The sequence below is a fragment of the Porites lutea genome, chromosome 3 (assembly GCF_958299795.1).
Source record: "Porites lutea chromosome 3, jaPorLute2.1, whole genome shotgun sequence".
NCBI classification, from domain to species: Eukaryota; Metazoa; Cnidaria; class Anthozoa; order Scleractinia; family Poritidae; genus Porites; species Porites lutea.
In genome coordinates this window covers 51,138,480-51,162,748 of record NC_133203.1, presented here as the reverse complement: position 1 = coordinate 51,162,748, position 24,269 = coordinate 51,138,480, and the positions used below count along the sequence as shown (strand labels likewise).

General features: G+C 38.0%; 3 protein-coding genes across 3 annotated transcripts; 2 read left to right on the top strand and 1 right to left on the bottom strand.

The window, feature by feature from the left end:
- Positions 1-669: 669 nt before the first annotated feature.
- LOC140932478 (uncharacterized) lies at positions 670-9,294 on the bottom strand. Its single transcript, XM_073382085.1, has 11 exons — positions 9,154-9,294; positions 6,910-7,914; positions 6,670-6,750; positions 5,917-5,995; positions 5,331-5,377; positions 4,346-4,454; positions 3,693-3,778; positions 2,897-3,007; positions 2,120-2,163; positions 1,689-1,786; positions 670-1,125 (listed from the first exon to the last, which is right to left on the bottom strand). The coding sequence occupies exons 1-11, from the start codon at positions 9,202-9,204 to the stop codon at positions 1,055-1,057; spliced, it is 1,782 nt and encodes a 593-aa protein (XP_073238186.1). The 5' UTR covers positions 9,205-9,294; the 3' UTR covers positions 670-1,054.
- Positions 9,295-12,697: 3,403 nt separating this feature from the next.
- Positions 12,698-13,471, top strand: LOC140929890 (OTU domain-containing protein DDB_G0284757-like). The gene is made up of 2 exons (XM_073379588.1): positions 12,698-12,958; positions 13,072-13,471. Exons 1-2 carry the CDS (start codon positions 12,722-12,724, stop codon positions 13,387-13,389), a joined length of 555 nt encoding a protein of 184 aa, XP_073235689.1. The 5' UTR covers positions 12,698-12,721; the 3' UTR covers positions 13,390-13,471.
- Positions 13,472-14,831: 1,360 nt separating this feature from the next.
- LOC140932477 (uncharacterized) lies at positions 14,832-17,799 on the top strand. The gene is made up of 11 exons (XM_073382084.1): positions 14,832-14,980; positions 15,133-15,228; positions 15,484-15,552; positions 15,691-15,779; positions 15,963-16,083; positions 16,230-16,274; positions 16,369-16,445; positions 16,516-16,618; positions 16,707-16,817; positions 16,994-17,066; positions 17,408-17,799. Exons 1-11 carry the CDS (start codon positions 14,948-14,950, stop codon positions 17,797-17,799), a joined length of 1,209 nt encoding a protein of 402 aa, XP_073238185.1. The 5' UTR covers positions 14,832-14,947.
- The last annotated feature ends 6,470 nt before the right edge of the window (positions 17,800-24,269 follow it).

The following is a 24,269-nucleotide window of genomic DNA, read 5'->3' as shown; positions in this document are numbered from 1 at the left end:
GGTTGTAATTTCTACTCCCTAGAATGAGTTTTCGTTCTAAATTCGCTTTGAAAGGATGTGAGTGGCTCTTGCTTTCACAATTTCCACCGTGTTTCTTTAAAAAAAAAACAGTAGTCTAGGAAAGGTGTCGGATGATACATACTTAAAAACAAAGGGACAACAACAAAACTGGACTTTTGAGAAGAATGGAATTTTTAAGTCACAAAGGTGGGACATAGACTGAAAAAAAGTATCAGCTCGGCCTCCCTTTCCGCCGCCGCACAATCACAAACCCATACTTTCTAACCAAAGGAAATCAAAAGAAAGACCTTCCAAATACCGTTCAAGAACAGATTGAAAATTAAAACCGCGACACTTTTTATACTGTATGACATAACACAAATTTTTGAGTTGCTGTAAGCTTCGGACGTGATATAAGGTTCTATAATTGTATTAAATTACACATTTTTTTTACGCAAGCTCAGACTAATATCATCTGCATCAGCACTTGATACAAGTACTTCAAAATTTCACACGCTTTGGTTTTTTTTTTCAAGAAATTAAGTAATAGTGATATACGGCTTTTGAGGTTGGAACTGAAATTAATAATCCGCGAAAACTGAGGCAAGAACAAAGTAGGCCATTTCTAGGTGAGTACAAAACACAACGTCGAGTTCATCTTTGCTTTAAATATAACTATTAAATTTTAGGCTCAATGTAAAGGAATAGGAAAGATGAATTGTTGTTTTGTTTTATTTCACAAGCCTTATGATAGAACTGTTGACAGTTAAGGTAAATCATTTTTCTCTGTCTAAACAGTCTCCACACAGGCGTAAAATGGACCGTATTTTATTACAAGAGGAGACGTTGACGACATAAATTGTGAATATGTCGACATGAATTCTTAGTCGTCACAATTAATTCAATCTCTTTAAACTCATTTTTTATATCACCTTCTACTTAATCTAAGAACGTTAAGCCATGTTAATTAAGGCAGAACCTCGAAAAATTTGATCAAATTAATTTTCTATATTCCGTTTGACACAGAAACATTATCAACATCCTTGTCCTTTTTTCATAACAGAAGAGCCTCATCCAATAGGTCGTCATCATCGTCCAGTCCTTCCAACAAATCCTCGAAACAGTCTGAGGAAAAAAAAAAGAAAGACGAGATTACAGTTTTTACAGTGTGTGTAGAAAGTGTCTTCACATCAGTCACCTGAAACTGGCTTGATTCCTTTTTCGAGCGTCGGCAGCACTTACTTCCGGAATATCTAGTGTTAAGTTCGACTACTGGATCTACAAACTAGAACATAGATAAGTTTTACTTCAATGCGCTGATGCTCTGGAGATAGATACACACCACATACAAGAAGAAAAGGGCGAACAAAATTGATTAGGCAGCTTGGAAACATTTAATGACGAGGATTTTAATTCTGCAAACGTTAGTGACAGTGCAAAAAATGAGTATGATGAAATAGAAAGCTCTCTAGCTACATCAAAAAAGAATCTGAACGTTTTGCCCCTGATGCACAAATGAGCCCACTGAAAGTTAAGAATGTGAAGTAAGAAAAACTAAACTAACGCAAGTTCTTCGCTGAATTTCAAACGCCCAGTTGAGACATGTTTTGCTAACTATCACGAAGTTCCCGAGTTTTTTTAAGCTACATGTACATACTACATGTAAGGGTTGCAGTCGGACTTTTTACCTTTCTGATTCCATAGCTTGGCCTGTTCAGTAGATTCTTTACTCGGACCAGCTGTGAGGTCCACAGCTTCTATAGCAACGCCACTTTCATTCACTGGCCTAGCAAAACAAACAAACAAAAATTAACATAACGAAGAAAAAAGAATAAGATGAATATTCTTTTAACTAAAGGTAGAACGAATTGAAGGGTAAAAAACAAACAAGAACAACAACAAAATGGTGACTTCTCTCCCAGGCTGATTGCATGAAGACTAGTCGATAACAACAAACGTTGGTTTACAACCTCGTTCCCAGGTTCTCTCTCCTACCCGTCCCTACGGGTTGGGGAGAGAACCTGGGAACGAGGTTGTATTGGTTAATTCTCTAACCTGCTCACTAAGCACTGGAATGTATATTAAAAAGACAATAAAATTTTCACTGTATATAAGATACCTGTGCTCCATCTGCTTTCTGTCCACTTGAGTACACTGTGATGCCTTGATGAAAAAAAAAAAAAAATATTGAGGGTGTGCTCGAAAAGTAAAGAACGTTTATATAAAGGTCATAATTCCGGCTACCCCAACGATTTTAAGTTTTTTGCCCCGTTGTTTCTTTTCCTTTCTGTGGGCATTTCATGGCATTTACTTAAGGATTCTTCCGGCGAGACAAGATTTCCGCGCAAAACCTGTGCATCGTAACAAATTTTGAAGGACATGTTGTGCAGTAGAATACTATTTTCATAGGAATTTTCTGGTAAAATGTAAATGATTTTTTGCGTTTTTCTCAGGGTCGATGCTTTAATAATTATGAAGTCATAAGAAGGAAAAGGTTTGTTTATGGTGGAAGTGAACATAGCTTTCCCAGCTAGTTTACAGGCACTCCACTAAAAATATTAGAGACAAAGAATCCAAATAGAACATAACAGGATTAAAAACCCCAACTGGTAGGAGGCGAACCAGTTGGCTATTTTAAAAGCATGGTCGAAGATTTGAATTCGGGACGACCGAGAACAAATCCAGCAAGCGGCCAGAGCGGGACTCGAATCTGGCACCACCCGGATGGCGAGTCTGACAAGCAGACCACTCAACCGCGGTACAGGGGATCTGGTTCCACATGGGGGGTTAGTGGGTATTGACGTCCAAATGGGTTGTATAGATGTAGGTTCTCAACGTCTTACACCCATGTATGCATAGCTGTACAGCTAGCTGTAGGGATGTGTGTAATTCTTACCAAAGGTTGACTGTTGATGATATTCTGAGGGTCGGCAGGGTAGATCTGGAGAATGTTGCCTGGGGTGATGTTCAAGTAATGTTTCCTTGGAGCTGGACTAAACACTGACACCTGAAAAATTAAACAATTAAACAGTTTGGAGAAACTGAATAAATCCTTCATTCAGTAAACATAAAATTGCCAAACAAGATGGTATGGCTGTAGAAGCAATCAGTTAAGAAGGGGAGGGGAGGGAAGGGAGGCATAGACCTTGGTTACATTTATTTGAAAGATTACTCATGTTTCACCAGACTTTTTTTTTTTTTTTAAATTACTGCCATTGTTATTATAACTATTAGTTATGTTAATAGACTGAAGGCATTGATGTAAATGGCTTTATTAATTTACAGAGTATTTATTTACTAGAGCTTTATTTACAAGGCCAGGCTATGCAAACTATACACTTGATAAAATACTTGGTCTTTAGGAATTAACCACCACTGGGAACTGTCTAGATTATTTTAATGATAATTTGATGTGTGCATCCACACATGTATGCCACTGTACTGCTAACCTTGAACATATACAAGTAACATAAATGAAAGTGTTGTGACGTGTTTGCCTTGACAAAATGAGGGCAAAGTTGAGAGACTGTTGCAAGGCTAACTAAAATAATCACATTACACAAATACCATTAAGTGCTTTAAAAACGTTCTGAAGGTCAACTTGTCCTCCCTTTTAATAATCATACTAGATAAATGAATATGTAAGTCCTAAATTTATAGCTCGTCTTTGTGGTTAACTTGATTATACTTACATGTTTCAGTATCAGTCCAGCCCCAGGAGCCAAATCAGTTTGATAATCTTCCAGAACTTTGCGATGCAGCGTTCCATGAATCTCACCTGGTAAACAAAATAAATTCACTCAAAAAACAGCAGAACACACAACAGATCGTAATTTACATAAAAAAAATATTACATTACCTTTATCTTGTTTGAAGTAAACAAACTTCAGAAAATTGAAAATTTAATTGAAAATTTCGAGAAAATTGCATGGTAACTTTAGAAAAATAAATACTGGCAATAAACTTACAATGTAGCTGCAAAAATAGCATAAATACCACTTGACAGATTACAACTGCTTTTTAAGAATATCGGCAAGACTAAACTTTGCTAAATCCTGAAACTTCCCAGGAACAGGTAAATCCATGAATGGGCTTAACTATCCCTTGGCAATATTTTGAATGAAAAATAGAATATGAAGAATGTTTACAGATCTGAGAGGGCATTAACAATCGCTTGTTGTCCAGCATCCTCTTTGATCTGAATAATTCTTCATGATATTATCATAACTGGCCTAATATCTCCAATAATTGCCAGTTATATTTAAAATCAATAATTAAATGGGGGATGTTTTTATATCCTCAAGTTATCCTGACTGGATGTCAACTTTGCCCCTGTTTATCATACCTGTAGGATCCTTGAGCAAAACACTGGCATCTGCTTCTTTGAGTGAAAAGGCTTTAACAAGAGCACACAGACATGGCACTTTACCATGATCTAGTGTTTGCTGAATAGCCTACAGGATTGAATGAATATTCTTGTTCAGTTATAATACGATGATGCCTATTGAGTACATGTAATGTGGGAAATGTCCAATGTGAATCTGTCCGTGTGTATGTCCATACATACATGTACAATGCGTAAGTAATGAACATGGTTGTCCAGGTGGGTACTGTCCTGAACAGATACTGGCATTTTGTGCTCTCATGACTGAAAAATGTGTCTGTAGATCTAATTATGTAACTCTGTTATTGTGAAACTGTAATACCAGAAGCCTAGTTCAGTCAAAAGTATACACCAGTTTACAGCAGGCATTTGGCTGCTGTTTAATTTCATAATACATATATCAGAGGGTACAGTAAAACCCCACGTATAAGAACCTGGATTTTTTTAATTTAGCCTTAACAGGTTCTTATATAAATGGTACTTAAAGCAGATTTAGACTACCAAGGTTCTTAAAATAGGTTCTTATATTTTCATATGAATTTCATTTAAATATATTATAAATAATTTATCATCTCATAATACAATATAAATCATTTATACCATACAGTAATGCCTAAAGGCAGTATAGTGCAGGTATGTCCTTAACAAACCATAACAAACAAAATCATAGTCAGTTCTCTGAAATGCCATTTCAAAGTTGATACCAAGAAAATCTTGGGACAAATACAATACATTCATAACCAGTTCCACTGATAAGAACCTAACTTAAAATTTTAGCCTTTAATAGGTTCTTATGTGGAGGGGGCTTTAATGAAAATTTTAGCCTAACAGGTTCTTAAAACCCAGGTTCTTATACACAGGGTTTTACTGTACCACAAAGTGAGAGCTAACAGTAAATGCATCGGCACCAGTCCTGTAGATGTATAAACATACAAAACAATTGTACCTCTGAATGTGCTCTGATTATGGTATACCTCATTGTCAACGGAACATCTGCAGCAAAAACGTTAATATGATCACAGCTTTTTCTCTTTCAGTTAGTTACAGACGTATCATCAGTCACAAAATTATTGCATAAAACAATGCATGAAGTACAAATCTAATTCCTTGTCCTTCCCCTAAAGAAATAAATCTGTTTCCAGCTCTTATCCCCCGTCCCTCTGGACCGGACACCTATGGGAACTAAAGTGGTGAAATAATGGACTATATATACATGTACTTATTTCAGGCAGTACAGTAAAACTCAAACAGACTCTACATCAAAGAACAACAGGGGAGAGAACATGGATGAAAACTAATAATAACAATAATGTTAATAATAATAATATTTAATACTTATAAATTGCACTTTTTCTATAAAATTACTCAAAAGCGCAAAATTGCCAATATAGCACTGACAATTTACAGATGTATAATTATGTAATTGAAGGTCCAAGGTGAAGAGAAAAGGCACATAACTGGATTTTTACAGTTGAAAATAGACATACACTGTACATGTAAAAAGTTGCAAACTAGGTCACACATAAACTTACTTTTGAGGAATTCCTGATACATACAAGTCCATGGATCTCGATTAAAATCGTCATCTTCTGATGTACTTGACTGAGAAACCTGTGAAGGAGAAGAACAGTGTATCAATCTTGTGGAATATTTTACATGTAACAATAGTTAGTACAAATACAATGCTTATTCATTTGATCACAATCCTTAGAAAAAAAGGTTGAGTTTGATCGTCCAGGTGAACGTAGTCCAGAATAGGACTGTTGTTGTTGACAGTGACTGACGTTTCAACAACCTGTGCGGTGGTCATCTTCAGAGTCAAAGTGAGTTATATCACGTCAGTTCATGGTATTACACTCTGGTTATTGATCTGATTGGTCAATTATGTCGCCATGTTATTGGTCCTCTGTCAGTTAAGACTTACATGCATGCTGTTAAGAGCATTTATTTTTATGCAATACTGTATACTCAAATTCACAAGACAGTGTTCACACTCCAAGAACAAGAATGAAAGATTTATAGTCAGTCAGTGCTAGCTCTACAACATATTAGCCAAGTGTTCTTTTAAGCTGCCATGTACCTCGATTTAGCAATTTGTTATCGAGTCACAGTGGACAAAACAATAATAATTTATTGCTCACTGTACTTAGCCAATGAAACAGAGGTTCAACTGTGATCAAAACTGAAAAGTATTCACTTTACTTGTGCCACATGACTATACTATTACAAAAAAGCATACTAAATCTTGCAGTCTTATAGAAATAAAATAAAACATCATTACGTACTTTACTCTGAACTGTTGATGGTTTTTTTGTAGTTGGTAGTGGAGATACAAAAGAAGAATCATCAAGGTTTTGACCAGGACTCTGCAGTAAACCAAACAACAATATAGTTTGTTCTCCTTACATGAGAGTCGACAATACATTCAAATAATTAGTAACATTTTATCTATTTTAAAACATAACTCAGTGAAATTTTTCTTTTACTTGAGACCCTTAATGTTAATAAAAATATTTCTTACTCACCAGTTTAGGCAGCAGCCCAGCAGGACCAGGAAACTTTCTTGAAATTGGTGTTTTGCTGGTATGTGGAGTAACAGCTTGGTAAGCCTGTGGTGTCCTAGGACTTGAAATAGCACTCTGCCTGGACACTCTAGGGCTTTCAAACTCCCTTGGTCCAATGTTATTTTTATTAAAGGCGTTTGTAATAGACTGTCTTTTTCTTTCACTAGAGGAGCTGGTAGCTGTACTGCCTGTTATATTGGAAAGATCTCCAGTTGGAATTCCAGCCACTAGTGGTCCTGTTGAATGTTTTTTTGTTTGTATTAATGCAGAATTAGCTGCATCTTTTGAACTGCTTAATGCCTTGTTACAATTAGATGAAACCTCGTGCAATCTATAAAATTCTTTCCTTAGTAAAGTTGTCGATGAATGTGTAGGATCGCTTCCAGATGATGATGAGGCACTGTCTACTGAGTGACCCACTCTGTTGCTTGAACTTGAAGGTCTAAAGCTATATTGTTGTAGTCCCTGTATTTTTGAAACACCAGCAATTGAGTTCCTCTGAACTGGTGAAGAATTATCACAAGAATGTGTTGTAAGAGATGAATGGTCTGTTGAGTTTAGTGTGGAAGATGAACAAAGCACATTGCCTCTTGGAGAATTACATGCAGTTGGTATTACCAAAGTCTGGTGTGGATCAATGGCAAATCGCTTGGCAAACGGAATATTCCGTGCACTAGTTGACAGATGTGAAGTTGAGTTGCTGTTTGGACAGTTTATAAAAGAGGAACTCCTATGTATTTGCTCTGAAGACCTTTTAAGGTCAGAGGTCCTTTCACTTTTGCTTTTGTTACTGATGGATTCAAAAGGCCGTCTTTCATAACTCTTTTGTTGTTTTTCCACTTCTTTAGTTCTCAAGAGCTGCCTTGTAAAGCCTGATTGGTTCAAACCAGTAACTGAATTACTCTTGGAATCTTCTACTACCCTATCAGTTGAACAGCCTATGCCACATGCTGCCAGTAAGCAATCCTTTTAAAAATCCAAAACAAAAACAAAAAATACATACATGTATTAGCTCATGCTAAAATAGATAGTTTAATACAAGGTCCTACTCTGAGAAGTATTGTTGATGTAGGTAGCCTAAAAGTTCTAAAGTATGAATTTCAGCTGTCCAAAGGTCCTGGCAATGTAAGTTTCTAAATGCAAAAAAGCGAAGATGGTTGAGTAAGGACACAGGCACATGTAACCACTGAAAAAAGTCACAAGGAGGCACTGGGCACTGCTTGAGCATAGCCTCCACCAGTGCCTCCTGATCTGAGATCAAACAATAGAGTCTGAGCACGGTGGCCATGTTGTACACAATGTAGAAGTAAGTAAAAAAAAAAAAAATAGCATGAAAATGAAACTTTTTCCCAAAGGAAAATTGTTTTATTGTTTTACTCCTCCAACATGGCCATCGCGCACAACAACAACAACAACAACAACAACAAATAATCAAGCTTTATTCACAGGTGTCTCTTCCTTAATAATGCTCTTCCAGTGAGCTTTTTACATAACAAAATATTTTAAAAGAAACTACACTAATGCTAAAAATACATATATGTTGTAGTTAATTTTTTATCTCAGGTATTTTTTATTTTTCTTTTGTTTCAATTCATTAGCATACATTACCATACCCAAAAACAAAAGAAAAACAAAAATTACCTAAGATAAAAAATTAACTACAACATATATACTAAAAGAAACTACGCTGTGGCTATATGGCCGGTAACCGGTCAAGGTTTTCAAAACACTAAATGGCCGGCAGTCCTATAGTCTCAGTAAAGTTCACAAAATCGAAAGATTCCAGCTAATTTTAACTATCATATGTCGATTTAGAAAAGTCAAGCGATTTTGTGAAAGTTACTGAGACTATAGGACTGCCGGCCATTTAGTGTTTTGAAAACCTTGACCGGCAGTCGAGCTGGAAAAAGTTCTAAGCGTCACAAAACATGGTTTCCTCCTCTGAGCCCAGCGTCAACCAAACACTAGACTTGAGATCTGTAAAGCATTTCAGGATCGCTTGACTATTCTAAATCGACATATGATAGTTAAAATTAGCTGGAATCGTTCGATTTTGTGAAATTTAATGAGAATATAGGACTGCCGGCCATTTAGTGTTTTGAAAACCTTGACCGGTTACCGGCCATATAGCCACAGCGAAGAAACTATCTTAAAATTGATTAGACAAAAATTAACCTACAATATATATGCTTAACTTAAGCTCACCTCGTCGTCCAGATCCAACTCATCTTCACCAATTGAAAACAGAGAAGACATTCTACAACTTGACACTATCGACTGTAAATTCGGTTTCCATTAATTCAACCGAGATGTTATGTGCGAGGTACTCTTAATTATACTGTCGTATTTCATTTAAACTGCTGTGGACCACGGCCATTTTGTTCTTTCGAAAACCGCGCGCACATTACGCATGACAACTAGTGAACAGTCTGCGAACTGACATAACGACCACGATGATTGCAGGCTCGAAATTCCGGGGTGTTGGACGGGCGACCTCATCCCCATCCATCTCCATGGCTCCCGAGGGTCTTTCGGGTAAACGGGGGAGAGGCTGGCCTGCGAGTAAGCGTCCTTGCAGGCGGCGAAAATTTTCTCGTAAAAGTTGAGCTCGACAAAATATGTTTCCGTGGCGTTTTTTGTGAGGGCCCGCCTAATTAATACGAACACAATCCCGACCAATTCTGCAACAAAACCGACTCTACGGCTCAGATGTTCCCCCTTTCAAACCGCAAGAAAATCTGGAAAACATCTACTGAGAACTCTGGGAAAGCGATCCTTTGGAGCAGGGTTTGGAACGTTCCTTACAATCCCAGGCCCCCCATTACAGGCCCCGTACAATATCAGGCCCCCCATATCAGGCCCCCCCATTCCAAGCCCTCCCATATCAAACCCCCCATTTCAGGCCCCTTACCATATCAGGCCCCCCCACATCAGGCCCCCATTCCCATATCAAACCCCCCATCCTAGGCCCACCATTCTAAGCCCCGACGATCAATACGAGGCCCCATGTTAATAATTATAACAAGACTAATAATAAAAATACTAATGATAACGATAATATTAATAGCAATAATCAATAATAATATTAATACTAAAATTCTTAATGGCAAAGCGAGTGAGAGTGCCGGAAGCCAGAAGTTTATTTAATAAAAATGTTATGCTTGCGCCATGCGTCACGCCGAGTATTTATCGTCTGTTCTCTCTGTATATTTTGATTGTTGTTGTTGCTTTTAGTAGTTGCCTTGTGATTGCTTTGCAAAAAAGCATGAAAGTGCTAGTATCAATAAATTTCAAGACTACTCCACTACCCTATTTGTATTCTGTTCTAGGTAAATCACTCTTTTGTAGATGAGGACGTCACTCTGATACCCCGTTAACAGGATTATGATCGTTTTTTACCTGCACCAGAATTGAAAGACTAGAGAGGCCCTAATTATTTTCGACTTAACAATTTTGTAGAAAAACGTGCATGGGTTAAGTTCGTTTGAACCTTGTGACCTTGGAAAAAATTACTTTATTTATGTGACAAGCTATTACAGTCAGTGGGGAACGTGTGGTGGAAACCTTTTGGTTCGGTTTAATACGTGCTTCTTGCATGATAAATTACACTCGCTGTACACTGATAACCCGATAACCGATGAGAGAAAGATTAACTGCAACGGAATTGCAATGACGTCGGGAGCAAATAAAATTGATTTGATAATGTTGGTCCTATGTCGGTCCCGTAACCGGTTCGGCTGTGTTATGGGCTCGAAAATCCTTCAATAAGAATGAGCGAGACCAGGTTTTTTTTTTTTCGAGCATGCAAGACTAAGTCCCCAACCAAATCCTTGTCTTCACTAAAACGGCTGGACGCATGACCTGGTTGAGGTCATTGTTATCTAAGGTCTTCCTAAGTGCTCCTGAATACCTACAATATTCTTTCAACAAGCCTACGCCCTAACCTAGCCCGGCCCCCGCTTTCGCACGAAAGGAGATCGAGAAAAATTGGGGACCCTCGAAACCACACTAGATATCAGACGTTTCTTTTCTTTTCTGTTATTTTCTGTCAGTGGTCTGTCATTTTTTTCCTTGCGGTAAACATTGCCTGAAAAGTCTACCCTTTAATATATTTCAACTAGTGAAACACATATCCTTTCATACACCCGAAGACTTAAAAACGAACTCCTTTGGGTTCGGTTAAGGCCTCCCCATAAAGGCTGTCACCGCTGAGCTTCCCCGGATTCCCCTGATGCCCGATGTTAATTAAGTACGTTGTGTACGTACAATGTCAAACCCCACGCTTCATATCGCTTGACTACACGAACAAGGGAAACGAAGCCCCGCTGCAAAACCAGGCCCCACTCTTTAAACAGTACTCCCAGCAGAAGTTCGTATGTAAATATAGTTCTAAGACTACAAAAAGCCACTCTTTCTATGAAAACAACAACTATTGGGCTGAAAACCTCTTAGCTAATCCTATGATAGCTTTACAATGAGAACACAAAAGTATGATGAACAACATCGGGCCATCTCTGGTGTCGCGACACCATAAACCCTATGTGTTCGGGGAGTAAGGTTGCAAGGTCGGTTTATGTTTGCTTTGTCATTTCCGGGCTTCGACCTTGAGTGCACCTTTCCTTCTCTAAGCAGGGTTCATGGACGTGTTATGTCTTTTTGTCAGTCTTCTGTTGTACGGCTCCACGGTTAATCAACACCCATCCATCGCGTCGGGACCCTTCGCCTGCTCGTCGTCGTTGCTGCGTTTAAGTTAACATAAGTTCTGAGTCATTGAGAGGCAAAATTTCCCACTTTTCAAGCACAATCTATTACGTGTCCACGTTACATTTAGAGAAATAAATTAGGGACGGGGGGAGGTATAACCCTTTGGGTCACCGACGAGAGCCGCGTTATAACTGCGAGTCCTCAAATTTGAATAGAAACACTTTAACGTACACGCAGAATAAATAACTGAAGAAATTATTCAAAGATGATAATACCTATACATTCGCAATAACTTATCGACCTTTCTTACAGTACTAGAACTTATTTAACTAAAACAGGCCAAATTTTGGGTACAAAGGTATTTCATTGGGACCTCCCATTTGAAATTGCGCACTCAAACGTCAGGATTCGTGACTTGCAAGATTGTGGAATCTATTTTGAGCAAACGGTAAAGCAATTTTGCGGATGTCCGCATTAAGGTGTAGGTGATGAGGTGTAGGTCGTAAGGTGCTAACACACGGATGTTTGAGTAAGGGTGTAGGCCTTTTGTAAGGTTGGGTGTAAAGGTATATTTCCGAGCAGTTAAGTATAAATGAGCGAAATATCGTTCCTAATTAACATCATTTGAATCAGCCTCTTGGATTGCTGTGTTACGAAGCTGATCAGCCACAGTTGACTAAGGTGCCACGGGGATCATCCTTTTCCGTTTAAGCCTGGCTCAACAAGCTGAAATGGAAGTAACTAACTGAAAATGCATATGTTGTTTTTTCTGCTTTTCGGACTAACACAGATATAACTAGATTTGTAAAATAAAATAAAAAATATATATTTTTTCTGGTTATAGCGAAAACGACAACGATAGTGATTCGCCTTGTTTCTTACCCGATTTTTCCTTTATGCACGATCTAACTGCGCTTATTGTTCCTTTTCATTTCACTCATATATGTCTTTTTTTCTGTGCTTTTTCTTGATAGACTCTACAGAAGTTACAATATGTATTAACAAAGACGTATCCTTAGTGTATTTTTCCCTCCTTTCCAAAGGTTCTTCACAGCGTTTCTTGGAGGATATGAAGAAAGCAAAACGAATGTCATTAGCTGAAAACAGACAACTGCAGAGAAGTGAACGTCAGTTAACCAAAAATATCCGTACCTCTGGGCTACGAATTAGAAATGCAATTCCAAAAGATGGGAACTGCTTGTTTCACGCTGTTGCAGACCAGATGGACCGTGTTGGAGAAGGAGGCTACGATCACGTTGGTTTGAGATCACTTGCCGTTAATACATTGAAAGACGGCTTACCTGGAGTGAGTTTGCAACATGAATGTAAAATAAAAATATTATTACTATAATAAAATAAAAATATGATTAAAATATTATTATAATTAAAATATTTACCATCTCTGAACTTTATTTTCAGTTGACCATCGACGAGCTTTCCTTAACCGTGCCAAACAATGACTACGATTCTTATTTGAAGAACATGAGCGAGGACGGGACATGGGGGGATCAACTGGTCTTGGTGGCACTGGCAAACGCGCTTGGGAAAACCATAAGAGTAGTGACAAGTACAACCGACAAGGAGTCAATAGAGGTTTTTGTTGAAAGCGAAAATCAGCAAGCTGAAGGGGCGCCACTTCTTCTTGGTAACCTTACAGAGAATCACTACTTAAGCTTGGAACCAATAGAAAACATTTTCAAAGGTATTTGTCCTTTTACTTTTAAGACCAAAACATAAAGTCACGAGTTACCAAATACATAGAAGCTTACTCTGCACGACGTAGTTTGATTTTTATTCACAAATTTGCACTTATAACATAGGCTCTCCAGCGGATAGTATAATAGGAACGACAAATAATTATAATTTTGTTTCTTTTTGATAGGACCAGCCCAGTACGTGAACGATGCAGACAATAAATCAAACACCTTTCAAGGAGATGAACCAGGTATAAAATCCAATTATCGCTTCGATCCCTCCTCTTTTTTGTAGGGTTCTGTCCACAACACTCTATAACGTAAAACAATAAAAGTGTTGTGTGTGGCATCTCATGCATTAGGCAATATCTTCAAGCTGGGAGTGTGTCAGGGAACTGACTTAATGACGTGCACAACCCTATGTATGGATCAAAACAAAATGCCAACGCCATCGGCTCGAGATTAATATATGTTTGACTCATGCCATATTAGGGGGATAAACTCAAATCAGAGACATTTTGAACAATACATATGTTTGCATCTAAATTTTCCTTTCACGTTTATAGAACCTGAAATGAGAAATGATATAAGAAGCATATTCAATGAGACTGTGCAATCTGTATGTGAGAAAGAGGTAAGCATGTACACAGACCTCCGGACTGTTTCTTTCTTTAATGTCCTTTTCTCTTTCTTTTAATTCCGCTTGGTAGACTACTTTTTAAAGCTTTCACTATAAATGGTGAGAAAAAAAAGGAAACATTCTATTCTACATTGATATTTCATTGCCTGTAGGTGAGAGATGCATGGAACCTTATTGATAAGGAAGAAGAAGCTGAAAAAATCTTGGTATGCCAATATGGGATCCCCATAACAGTCCGGAGTTTCAGCACCATTCATGGACAACATTCAAAAGGATCAAACGCTGGATGGCTTAATGACGAGGTGTGACATCCGAGGTCTATGGATTTTGTTAGGTTTACTATAATATCTATAAAAAAAATATTTTTTCAAAATTCATAACCGTTTCGGATCGACTCCGTGCCTAATTCTGCAAATCCAATCGGGCTTACCATATTTCAAAGAGGCAATATACACAATCGATACTGCTGTGCCCCAATGCATGTCACCAACCTCGTCGCCAGTCAACGGTGCAGCGAGAAAGAAAACTGACAATTGCACAGCGTTTACGGCTATTTGACTACAAAATATCAGGTTTAATTTTCTGATTAAATCTGAACCTAGGAAATGCAATATGGCACAAGAAAAGTATTATTCGGCACTGAATATGTCATCCTCTGTTTGGGGGGTTTCTCCAAAAAACGATTATTGAATTAGGCTTTTGCATGACATATAAAAAATCCCAGAGGCCGTTATCTGCAAAACGGCTTTACATCATAGTCATACGCATTCAATGATTGTTTAAAATTATTATCATCGTCATCATCGTCGTCTTTATCATTGTCATTACTAACTATGGTTGTTCTAAATATGTTAATAATCCAATGCAAAGACAATAATTATTAGAGTTCCGGGTTTCCTTTTTGAACTAGAAATAGTAACATCATTTATTTCCTTAATTTGGTTAGGTTATCAACTACTTTATGGCGTACTTGGAAGAAGCATGTAGCACAAAGGTTAGATCTGACAAATGCTGTTGGATTCGTATATATGTAACATGCATCTAAACTCCTAAAATAACTTTCAGACATGATTAATCGAAAATCGTGCAAAATAAACCGGGACCATATAGTTATCCCAGTTTCAATCTCGGTGCGTTTTTCTTTAGCGAAGACAACTACTGGTGTTCGACTCCTTCTTTTGGACCAGATTGGAAAAGTGTTTGGAAGATGGGAAAGATATTTCATCACTGCGAAAATCCAAGGTATATTTTATATGTATCAAAGTTATATTATACATGTTGGGTGAGAACCAGAAGAAATTACCAGAAGAAAAGCAGACAAAAGAAAAAAAAAACTTTTTAATGTTTCAGACTTGAAGCGGTTGGATTTGTCTAAAGTAAAGCACTCGTACTCATTATCACGAATGCCGGCGAATTTAGCAATTATATGCACTAATAAAACCATTCCTCTGCATATCCGGTGTATAATGCATGTTGGAACTGTCATTGTTTCCAAAGGGGTCTCTGGAACAAAGCAGCCTTCTGTTATTGCCCATTAACAGGGGAAATTGTCACTGGAGTTTAGGGGTAAGTCACCATCGTGACGGTAGGCTTTATACCCTAACTATAATCATATTATTCGAAAGGCTAACCAACACAGTTCTCCAAAGTTACCACCGTCAAATGTCTTGTCTCTTATTTTGTATTTCCTTCTTTTATGCACAGGCAGTGGACGTAAAGAAAAAAGGGATCATGTATTTCGATCCAATGTTAAATTCCGATAAGAATCGGTTGGAGTTTAGCGAGAAAATAAGGTAATTTATTTGTTTGATGCAAGCTCATTCTCTCTTGAGTGATGGCAGTGATACAGAAATAATAACTTCCAGCGAGTCCAATATTGTCATTATTATTATAAAAAAATTATTATTATTATTATTATTATTATTATTATTATAATTATATGACAAGAGTACGTATGTTTATTGAATCACGGTTAGGTTGTTTTTGGGTCGACGGCTCGATGACCAAACCATCCAGGACCGCTCAATTTGGAAAGACAGAGTACTTTATCAAGCGGTGCAAAAAGATGCAAAGAGCTGTGGGGTGTTCGTTCTCAAGGTTGGACAATTATTTATCTATGAGTACCATACTTTTTGCACTACAATAACTGTGCAACAAAAAATTTGACGCGTTTAATAATAATCATCATGGTCATCATCTAACGCTTCCGCCGTAACGTAGCTATTTTTTTTTTCTGGCTGTAGATGGCCGAGTGCCTAGCAACAGGACAAAAACCCACGTTTTCTCAGGTAAAGACAATGACAAATTGGACATCTTAAGATGCAGAGATAAATGCTATACTTGTTAACTTCCAATTTTTTGTATCATTTCTATTTTTGATAGGGAGATTGTGACAGATTGCGGCTACATATAGCCCATGTTATTCTCCACACAAAGGAATGTATGTCGTCTATCAAGGGGTAAGTGAAGTAAACCCTGAGTTATTTTGGATCAGTGACATGTTTCATTTACGGATATTTGATTTAACAGACACCTTAACAAGGAAATTGGAACGGAGGAGAAAAGTGAAGAGGCTAAACCCGGTAGCACTTCTGAGTACAAGGCTAAGCTTCGAAGACAATCCAAACTTAAGGTACATGACGTTATAGATGGGACTCTTCTGATCGTTAATTGAAATAATAGTAAGATTTATTAAACACGTCGCTCTTAACACTTTGTAGAGAAAATACAGGTCAGGGGAGTGGGAATTGAAGAAGAGAAAAAAAACAATACCAGAAAAGCAAGGAAACCCATCAAAAAAAGGCAAGAAAGCAGAACCATCCCAAGAGCAGGTAAATAAACAATAAAAACCTAAGATACAATAAACATGTTTTTAAAAAAAGTAAGGCTCAACTAAGGCTCGATAAAGCATCAGTAAATTGCGCAACTGCCATAAGGTAACAAGATTTGTTCTTGTTCCTGGATACATGACATGTTGTCAAAGTAATTTCTTTTTAATTGCTTATAGAAACGAACTTCTAGTGCCACGAACCCACAAATGGCGACAATGGAACAGTCGAAAGAGCCGAAAAGTTTTAATGGTAGGCTATAAACTAAGCCGGAATTGGAGCCATTGTTATGAAATGGTATGACTATTTTACTAGCAAAAAAGTTATCTGCGCAAAACGAACTAAGGACTAACTGAAAATCGTGCATTTACAACGGATCTAATTCTGCTGTATTCTTTAAAAGTAAGAAATGACAAATAACATGTAGGGAGAATATGTTTCGAGTAAGAATACAGCATCGATAGTTCCCGCGATAGTTACATCAGGACTGACTGCACAACAAAGAGAAGAGAATTTGTCTAACTTGAGTAAAGCATGTTGTAAAAGACATAAATACATAAATTGACAGCTTTTTGTTTATTCTGCAAACACAGACCTACCAACCGAGATTATACAACAAATATTCCAACTAGTGTGGGATATTGAAGGGGATCCTTCAATCGCAAGGCTCAGCCTAGTTTGCAGGAGGTGGCGACAGCTGGCACAGGATGAAGGATTTAGAAAAGTCGTCCATTTTAAATGGCTTAATACAGTCCATGATTGGACAACCGCCTCAGAGAATTTTAAAAAGAAATACTACGTAATGTATGGCTTGGGATGTAACAGACTCTACAAAGACACCGCAGGGTTCTCGCAAATCGGAGGGAAACGAGGGTCTTTGAGATTTTATTCAGACTCAGACGATGCTGGACACCCCGGGTTCTGCACACCATTTTGTGCTAGTGTATCCGGAATTTGGGATGATCCGTTGGCGGACTTGGAGTAGTTAGGTTTAATTGTACTTACTATCAGGGAGCTTAAGCAACGACAACTGGGAGGGCAATGACAACTGCCAAAAAAAGAAGAAAGAAAAAAAGAAAATAGGAACTGCGGGAAAAAAAAAAACTTTTATGCACAGTCATGTATCACGCTTCTTTGTACGTGCATTTTTTGCCGCTACTGCACGACTATGACGTGTGCTAGGAAGTGCCTACTTTCATTCAAAGCTTAAAGAAAGTATGCTAACATTTCACTAATTGAACGGGCGGAAAGTGGGAAAAGCGAGAAAAAGTTTGTAAAAGCCGCGGCTTTACTTATAGAGTGACAATTTTGTAGCAGCCGCTGCCTCCGTGTATTGTTGGTTAAGATTCCTAGGAGTACTCTACATACAATCCTTATATTTTCAGTCAATTTCAAGAAATGTTAATAAAGGGTTAACGTCGTCCATTTCATGCTAGGTCCATGGAGCTGACAGTTGATGACCAATAAAAGTATACAAAGTATCATACACACTTCACGTAAAGGGAAGCAAGATATTACAGATCAATATTTATTTAAGAAAAAATTACAAAAAAGAATTTTATTAATATACGGGGATAAAAACTGAGTTTGATAGGGAAGGAAACAAATTATGCATTATGCGTTAGAAAGTTGGAATTACATTTTCCGTTGAAAGATTATTACATTTTGGGGCGATTCTTAGTGCATCTTGCGTTAGTAATGCAATTTGCGGCGATTATTACAGTTCGCGGAGTAATAGTGGTGTCCTGTAACAAAGTCGTTGTAGTAACAAACCATAGTGTTACAGCTTCTGGGGGCGTGACCAGAAATGATTTGACCTTTGCTCCAAGCAGGAAAATAAAAAGCGAACATCGCTACACAATGAATACAGTTTGAAAAGGACACAAAAGTGTTGTAATGTTATGTGGTGATTAAAAGTGGTAAACAATGCACGTTTAAATTTGCTTGGGCCCTTTTATTCCAAACTATCAATATTCCTGTCTTCATTTACAAAGTCTTTGAGCTAAATTACACGGGATCTTGTGCGCAAGGAAAATATAATTTTGAACATACCAATAAGCGATTTTCACGACTTTGTAGAAAATTCCCTGACCTTGATTTTTTTGTTTGCTTTACCTTGACACGTCCTTACCCGACACTCTGTATATGTTGCTACAAGCAATGAAAGTTAGATTGTTAATATTAAACATTTGGGTACAATATTTCCGCAATTATTAACAAAATAATAACACGTTTTAAAATTTCCCTGTTATTCTCGACATTATTATTGGCCGCTCACACGACAGACGAGCAGATGATTCGGATAAATGGCGTCAGACAAATAATTTGTCTTGATGTGAAAACGGAACGGTTACTTAAATTAAATTTGGGACTAATAATCTGTCTGACCTTAACTGTCTGCCTTTATCCGTCAAGGAGGATAGTTAACCCGCCTCTTTTGTGAAAACGGCTATTACTTTTAAAGAAACAAAATCGAAATATAAGTGAATTACGGGAAACCTAGCTTAATATACGTGGGGCCTGATATGGTAGGTCGGGGCCTGATATGGTAGGTCGGGGCCTGGCTGGGGCCTGATATGGGGGGTGTAATATGGTATGGAACGTTCCAACCTTAGTAGATCCTTTGGGAAGGTAACTTCCTCGTAATATCAAAAGGTGAGTTGAAATATAACGTTCTCATGCTGATGGACCTGATGGGTGAAACAGATGAAAGTAGACCTTGAACTTGATCTCGGAACTCTTTGAAGAAAGAGGTGTTGAACAATTGCTATCATTATTGTTTTGTACCTTTGCTTGATGTATTCTGCGATTCATCCTACTGTTCTGTGTAGCCACGATTCATCGATCAAATTATTAAACAGGTATCAGTAGGCATAATATTGTACAAATGTGTTTTAAAATAATATCAAATCCCTCATGATACACTGTGTTTCCCCCCCACCAACTTATTTATTTTCGTTATTGGTTTTAAATGCAGTCTTGGGACGAAACGCTTACAGGAGGGTGTCACTGGGGTATAGTTGTAGACAGTAAACAGCTAAAAAAAACACTAGTCAGTCTGAGCAAAAAAACGTTAAGTTAGTTAGTTGGCATGGTTGTGAGTCCTGCAGACGTTAAAATCGTTTATAGGGTGGTATTTCCAAAAGAATCATAATCACTCCCCTTGGACTCCCAAGCGCTCTCCCTTTTTTCCAGTACTGGTCAGCAATGTCATCATATCGGTGTGAAGAAAATTATTTCTTACAAATCCAGCCTTACTGACGCCTGATTTGTCTTCCATTGTTGAGCCTGGAAGACAGCATACTCCTCTTCATCTTCTTTCAGTAGATAAAATTCTTGAACATTTAAAAGCACTTGATGACATCTGAATTTCTGTACACAGACATTGTGCTGCTTATCATAACTATAAAAAAACTCTCTACTCTAATTTGCTATTGGCAGCCCTGATTTGTTATGGTAACAGGACTTAGTGGAGTCCAATTCGGTCTTTAGTCATACGAGTGATTAACAAAACCCGATGACGGCGAAGTGGGAGTCCCATTTCTTTATTCATAAGTCATAACCATTACAATTTCTGAGAAAATAAATGCATTCTTTTTTGGTGAAAGGGCATTTGAAAACCAAATGTCCAAAATTAGGGAAAATACCACTGGCGTACATTCGCCCATTTTGGGAAATCCCAGTTTTGGTAGGGTAAGTGGTTGTTGCAATGGTTATTGTGATAACTTCTGTGATTGGTGGATTTAGCTGAGTGCATTGGCTAATGTAACTGGCCGGTTACAGGTATCCAATTACAGCCTACTGTCTGATTGCAACCCTACACAATGATTAGTGAAATGCACCAATCAAATTTGAGAAAATTGTGATGGTTATGACAGCATTAATTGGACATGTAATAGGAAAGTACATGTCATGCGTGAGTAATTGGACAGTATGCGCCATCGCACACACTCTATTGAATGAGCTCAAGGTAAGGCAAGGGAACTAAAAATTGGTAATAAAACTTTTTGCCCAATTGACAATAGCTAATTACTGTAAATCCTCTATTTAGCCCCCCCTCTCAAATAAGACCCCCTCTCCAATAAGCCCCCCTTTTCAGAGGAGGAAAGTTAATAAGCCCCCCCCTCTCTATTAAGCCCCTTCCCTCCCCCTCCCCCAATCTTTATTCTTCACAAAGAAAATTGATGATTAACGTGGACTGATCAGTTATGGTTTATTCAGGCTGAAAGTTCATATCGTTTTTGGTCTTTGGCCGCACGACCTCCAACTTTATACGCTTAACTTTCTCAAACTTTGCGCTCTAGTTCTCTGTGGAGAACATTTTTGAAGAATAAGAATTTTGTTTTTGTTACTTTTAGGCTCCCACAAGTGAAATAAAATTTAATAGTTTTGACAGTGACTTTAATTGTACAACGCGTAAGTCTACTCTGTCTCATACCACGGTATTTTTCCTACAGGTGATGCATTTTGCTAAATTAAATAAGCCCCCCCTCTCTTTTAAGCCCCCCCCTCTCTATTAAGCCACCCCTCAAAAGTGCTTGGAAAAAATAAGCCCCCCAGGGGGCTTAATAGAGGATTTACGGTATACTTGTCAGGGAGTGGACTCCTGACTCCCGCTATGCAGTCATCTGATTTTGTTTTATCATTCATGAGTTTACAGGCCAAATTAGACTTCACTGAGCCCTATTATGCTGAATTATAGACAGTCACACCACATTTGAAAGATCATGCAAGTAAAGAATGAGGACACTGGGACTATAAACCATTTTACAGTTGTGGGCTTTATAACCTAGCCTTCGAGTGAATGTGAGGCTAAGGTTGACCTTGTCTGGATACAAACCTCCTTTGTTTTCTTATGGAAATTGTGCTTGAAAAATACTAGTTAGACTAAGAACAATGTGATTTACACCAGAAAGCTGAATGGGTTGTATCAAGACAAGGTTAACTGCAGCCGCATTCCCATCTAATTGGAATTGAGAGACACAAGTGCCGGCAGTTCAAATGCAGGCTCTAACACAATGTTGCAGCAAAGAGCAAGTCACATATACGTCAGCTAACTGATTGAAGTGGAGTGAACATTGACAAAATAGTATTCATTTCTATCATTCTATCTCACCATATTGTCTTTTTATTTTAGAAAGTCTTCATCTTTTTGTATCAATTTCTAACTTTTTGGGTCTACTCCGCTCCATATACGCTTAAAAAATCACCTGTTTTTATACCCTTGTCAGTAAATATTTTGTAATTTATATGCTTACGATAGAGAAAAGAGGCCTTTATACATTAAGCAGTTAACCCCATTGGCACCCTGTTACAGTACTTCCCAGAGCAAAAATTTGGCTGCTTTAGTTTGGCAGCCGCAGTAATTTAATTTTTAAATCACAAAAGTTTTTTATGTTGTCTGGTGACCTTGAAAAAAGCTGATCCTGGGGCACTAATTGTGGCCATTTTTCTTCCTTGTCTCAACAGACTCAACAGACTTACATGTAGTAAAAAGAGAGACTGCTGGTAGTGTAAGTGGATATTGTGTGATTTGGGCACCCCAGCAGAGCATCGGTCAACTTTATTGGCGGATACTCGGTCAACATATGGGTGGACACATTGGCCTACACTCGACATGTCGAGTGGACTACAAGTTGACATGTCAGCCGACTATCAGTCAATATGTCAGTCGACATCAGTTGGCCCAGTGTCTGTCAATATGTTGGCTGATATGTTGCCCAATAGTTGACCGGCAGTTGGCCGACATGTTGACTGACATATCGGCTGATAGTGTTGGTCGGTCTGTTTACTGATAATTGGTTGACATCTCAATCAATAGACCACCAACATTCGGCCGATACTTTACTAATACTTGGAGGATTCTTCATTTGCAGTCAGCTTTCTTAAGCCAATAATGTAGACTGATGCTTGGCCTAGGGGTGCCCAAATTATGCAAGATGACCCATCTAAGTTTTACTGTAAGCAAGATTAGAATCCTCCTGTAAATATAGTATGGGATTGTTATCATTTTCAGGGAAATGAAGTGAATTTGATGCATGGGGAACATCTTTCTAAATTGCTTGGGACTATTTCAGGCTGAGCCAACGAACTAGCATAAATAAATGCTTGAAACTTCACAGCCAAGCCAGCTAGGTTGTAAAGGTGTCCCCAAGGTGTACTGAGGTGGAATAAGAGGTCATTTTTACAAGTAATAAATAAACCTTCTGTTCCACCTAAGTGGCCACATATATCAACATAATTACCCAATTTATATGACAATTCCAGTGTTGATAAATATAGTACTTGCAGAAAGTCTCACTAAAAATACTTTTCTTTAATTACATGTTTTTTTTTAAAATGCTTCAACACTTTATTGCAAACATTACAAAGTATTACAAAACAAAACATTGAATAAATAATTAAATAAATTACACTAATTTACACAAAAGAGCCATGGTGGTTATATAATTAAAACTTATAGTAAGCACAGGAGAGGTTTCCATAGAGAGTGAAACTTGTTAATTAGCCCTTTGGATTGGAATATACATTTATGTACAATTAGCTTGCCTTTAACAAAATTAAAAAACAGGTCGATGTTAGGGGTCTTCTGTTCGAATCTCTGAGTAAAAATGTGTCTCTTTCCTTGATCTTTTGAACCTATAAGGGTGTCACTCTTAATTTTTGGCTTCTTTCCTCTATCGATCCAGAAAAAATTAACAATCAGTCTATTCACCTTATCTATAACATGAGCAGGTGTACCAGGGACTGCGGAGACCATTATAAGGTGGTAGGGCTAAAAAATCTGGCGGTGTTTCGCCATTTACCGTGCATTTGCTCGCCATCTTATTTGCCACCACAACAAATATAACATAAACGTCCACACGTGTTATACTATCCAATATAGGCAATATGTTAAATAAACCTCCTACTGAAGTGCCGAAGCTTCTCTTGCGATTCTTATTGTGGGAAACAAACTCCTGTGTAGCTATAGAGACACTGTCTGTTCTCTGCTTGTGACCATTCAACACTGCTAGCTAGGTCACCCATCCTGGATGGAAGCCACGTCTTCAGACTGTAGATGAGAGCGAACGCTCACCAGTAGTACTGCATCTGGTTGCAGGATTTACAGCAGGCTGCTTACAGATAGTTTGGGCTTTCTGAATTAGCTTCTTTTCTGGTTCTGGAAACTTTGACACTGCCAACAGGATTTCGTCAAAACACACTGACAGCCATCTAATCAGTTGCATGCCCAGGTAGCACCCCTGTATCAACATCTTCTCTGTATGATGCTTCAAGAAACTTGAACTCTGCCTCATAGTGGTCACTATTACCAGCTTTAACCAAGAGGGTATCCATCTGGGCATAGGAGCTGAAGCTTTCCTGATCAGAGATAGGACGATAAGATCAATAGCCTCATAATAGACCCTTCTATTTGGCAGTTTGGGGGTAGCTTGGTGCACCAGCACCAACCTC

What these genes read in the sequence shown, in the direction of transcription:
- LOC140932478 (XM_073382085.1), bottom strand. Translation starts at nt 9,204, where the DNA reads ATGTCTTCTCTGTTTTCAATTGGTGAAGATGAGTTGGATCTGGACGAC. An exon ending in TAATCAGAGCACATTCAGAG is followed by an intron (nt 4,455 to 5,330) that starts GTACAATTGTTT and finishes TCAATCCTGTAG; the next exon opens with GCTATTCAGCAAACACTAGA. An exon ending in CTGGACTGATACTGAAACAT is followed by an intron (nt 3,008 to 3,692) that starts GTAAGTATAATC and finishes TTAATTTTTCAG; the next exon opens with GTGTCAGTGTTTAGTCCAGC.
- LOC140929890 (XM_073379588.1), top strand. Translation starts at nt 12,722, where the DNA reads ATGAAGAAAGCAAAACGAATGTCATTAGCTGAAAACAGACAACTGCAG. An exon ending in TGAAAGACGGCTTACCTGGA is followed by an intron (nt 12,959 to 13,071) that starts GTGAGTTTGCAA and finishes CTTTATTTTCAG; the next exon opens with TTGACCATCGACGAGCTTTC.
- LOC140932477 (XM_073382084.1), top strand. Translation starts at nt 14,948, where the DNA reads ATGGCGTACTTGGAAGAAGCATGTAGCACAAAG. An exon ending in GAAGACAATCCAAACTTAAG is followed by an intron (nt 16,619 to 16,706) that starts GTACATGACGTT and finishes AACACTTTGTAG; the next exon opens with AGAAAATACAGGTCAGGGGA. An exon ending in CAGAACCATCCCAAGAGCAG is followed by an intron (nt 16,818 to 16,993) that starts GTAAATAAACAA and finishes AATTGCTTATAG; the next exon opens with AAACGAACTTCTAGTGCCAC.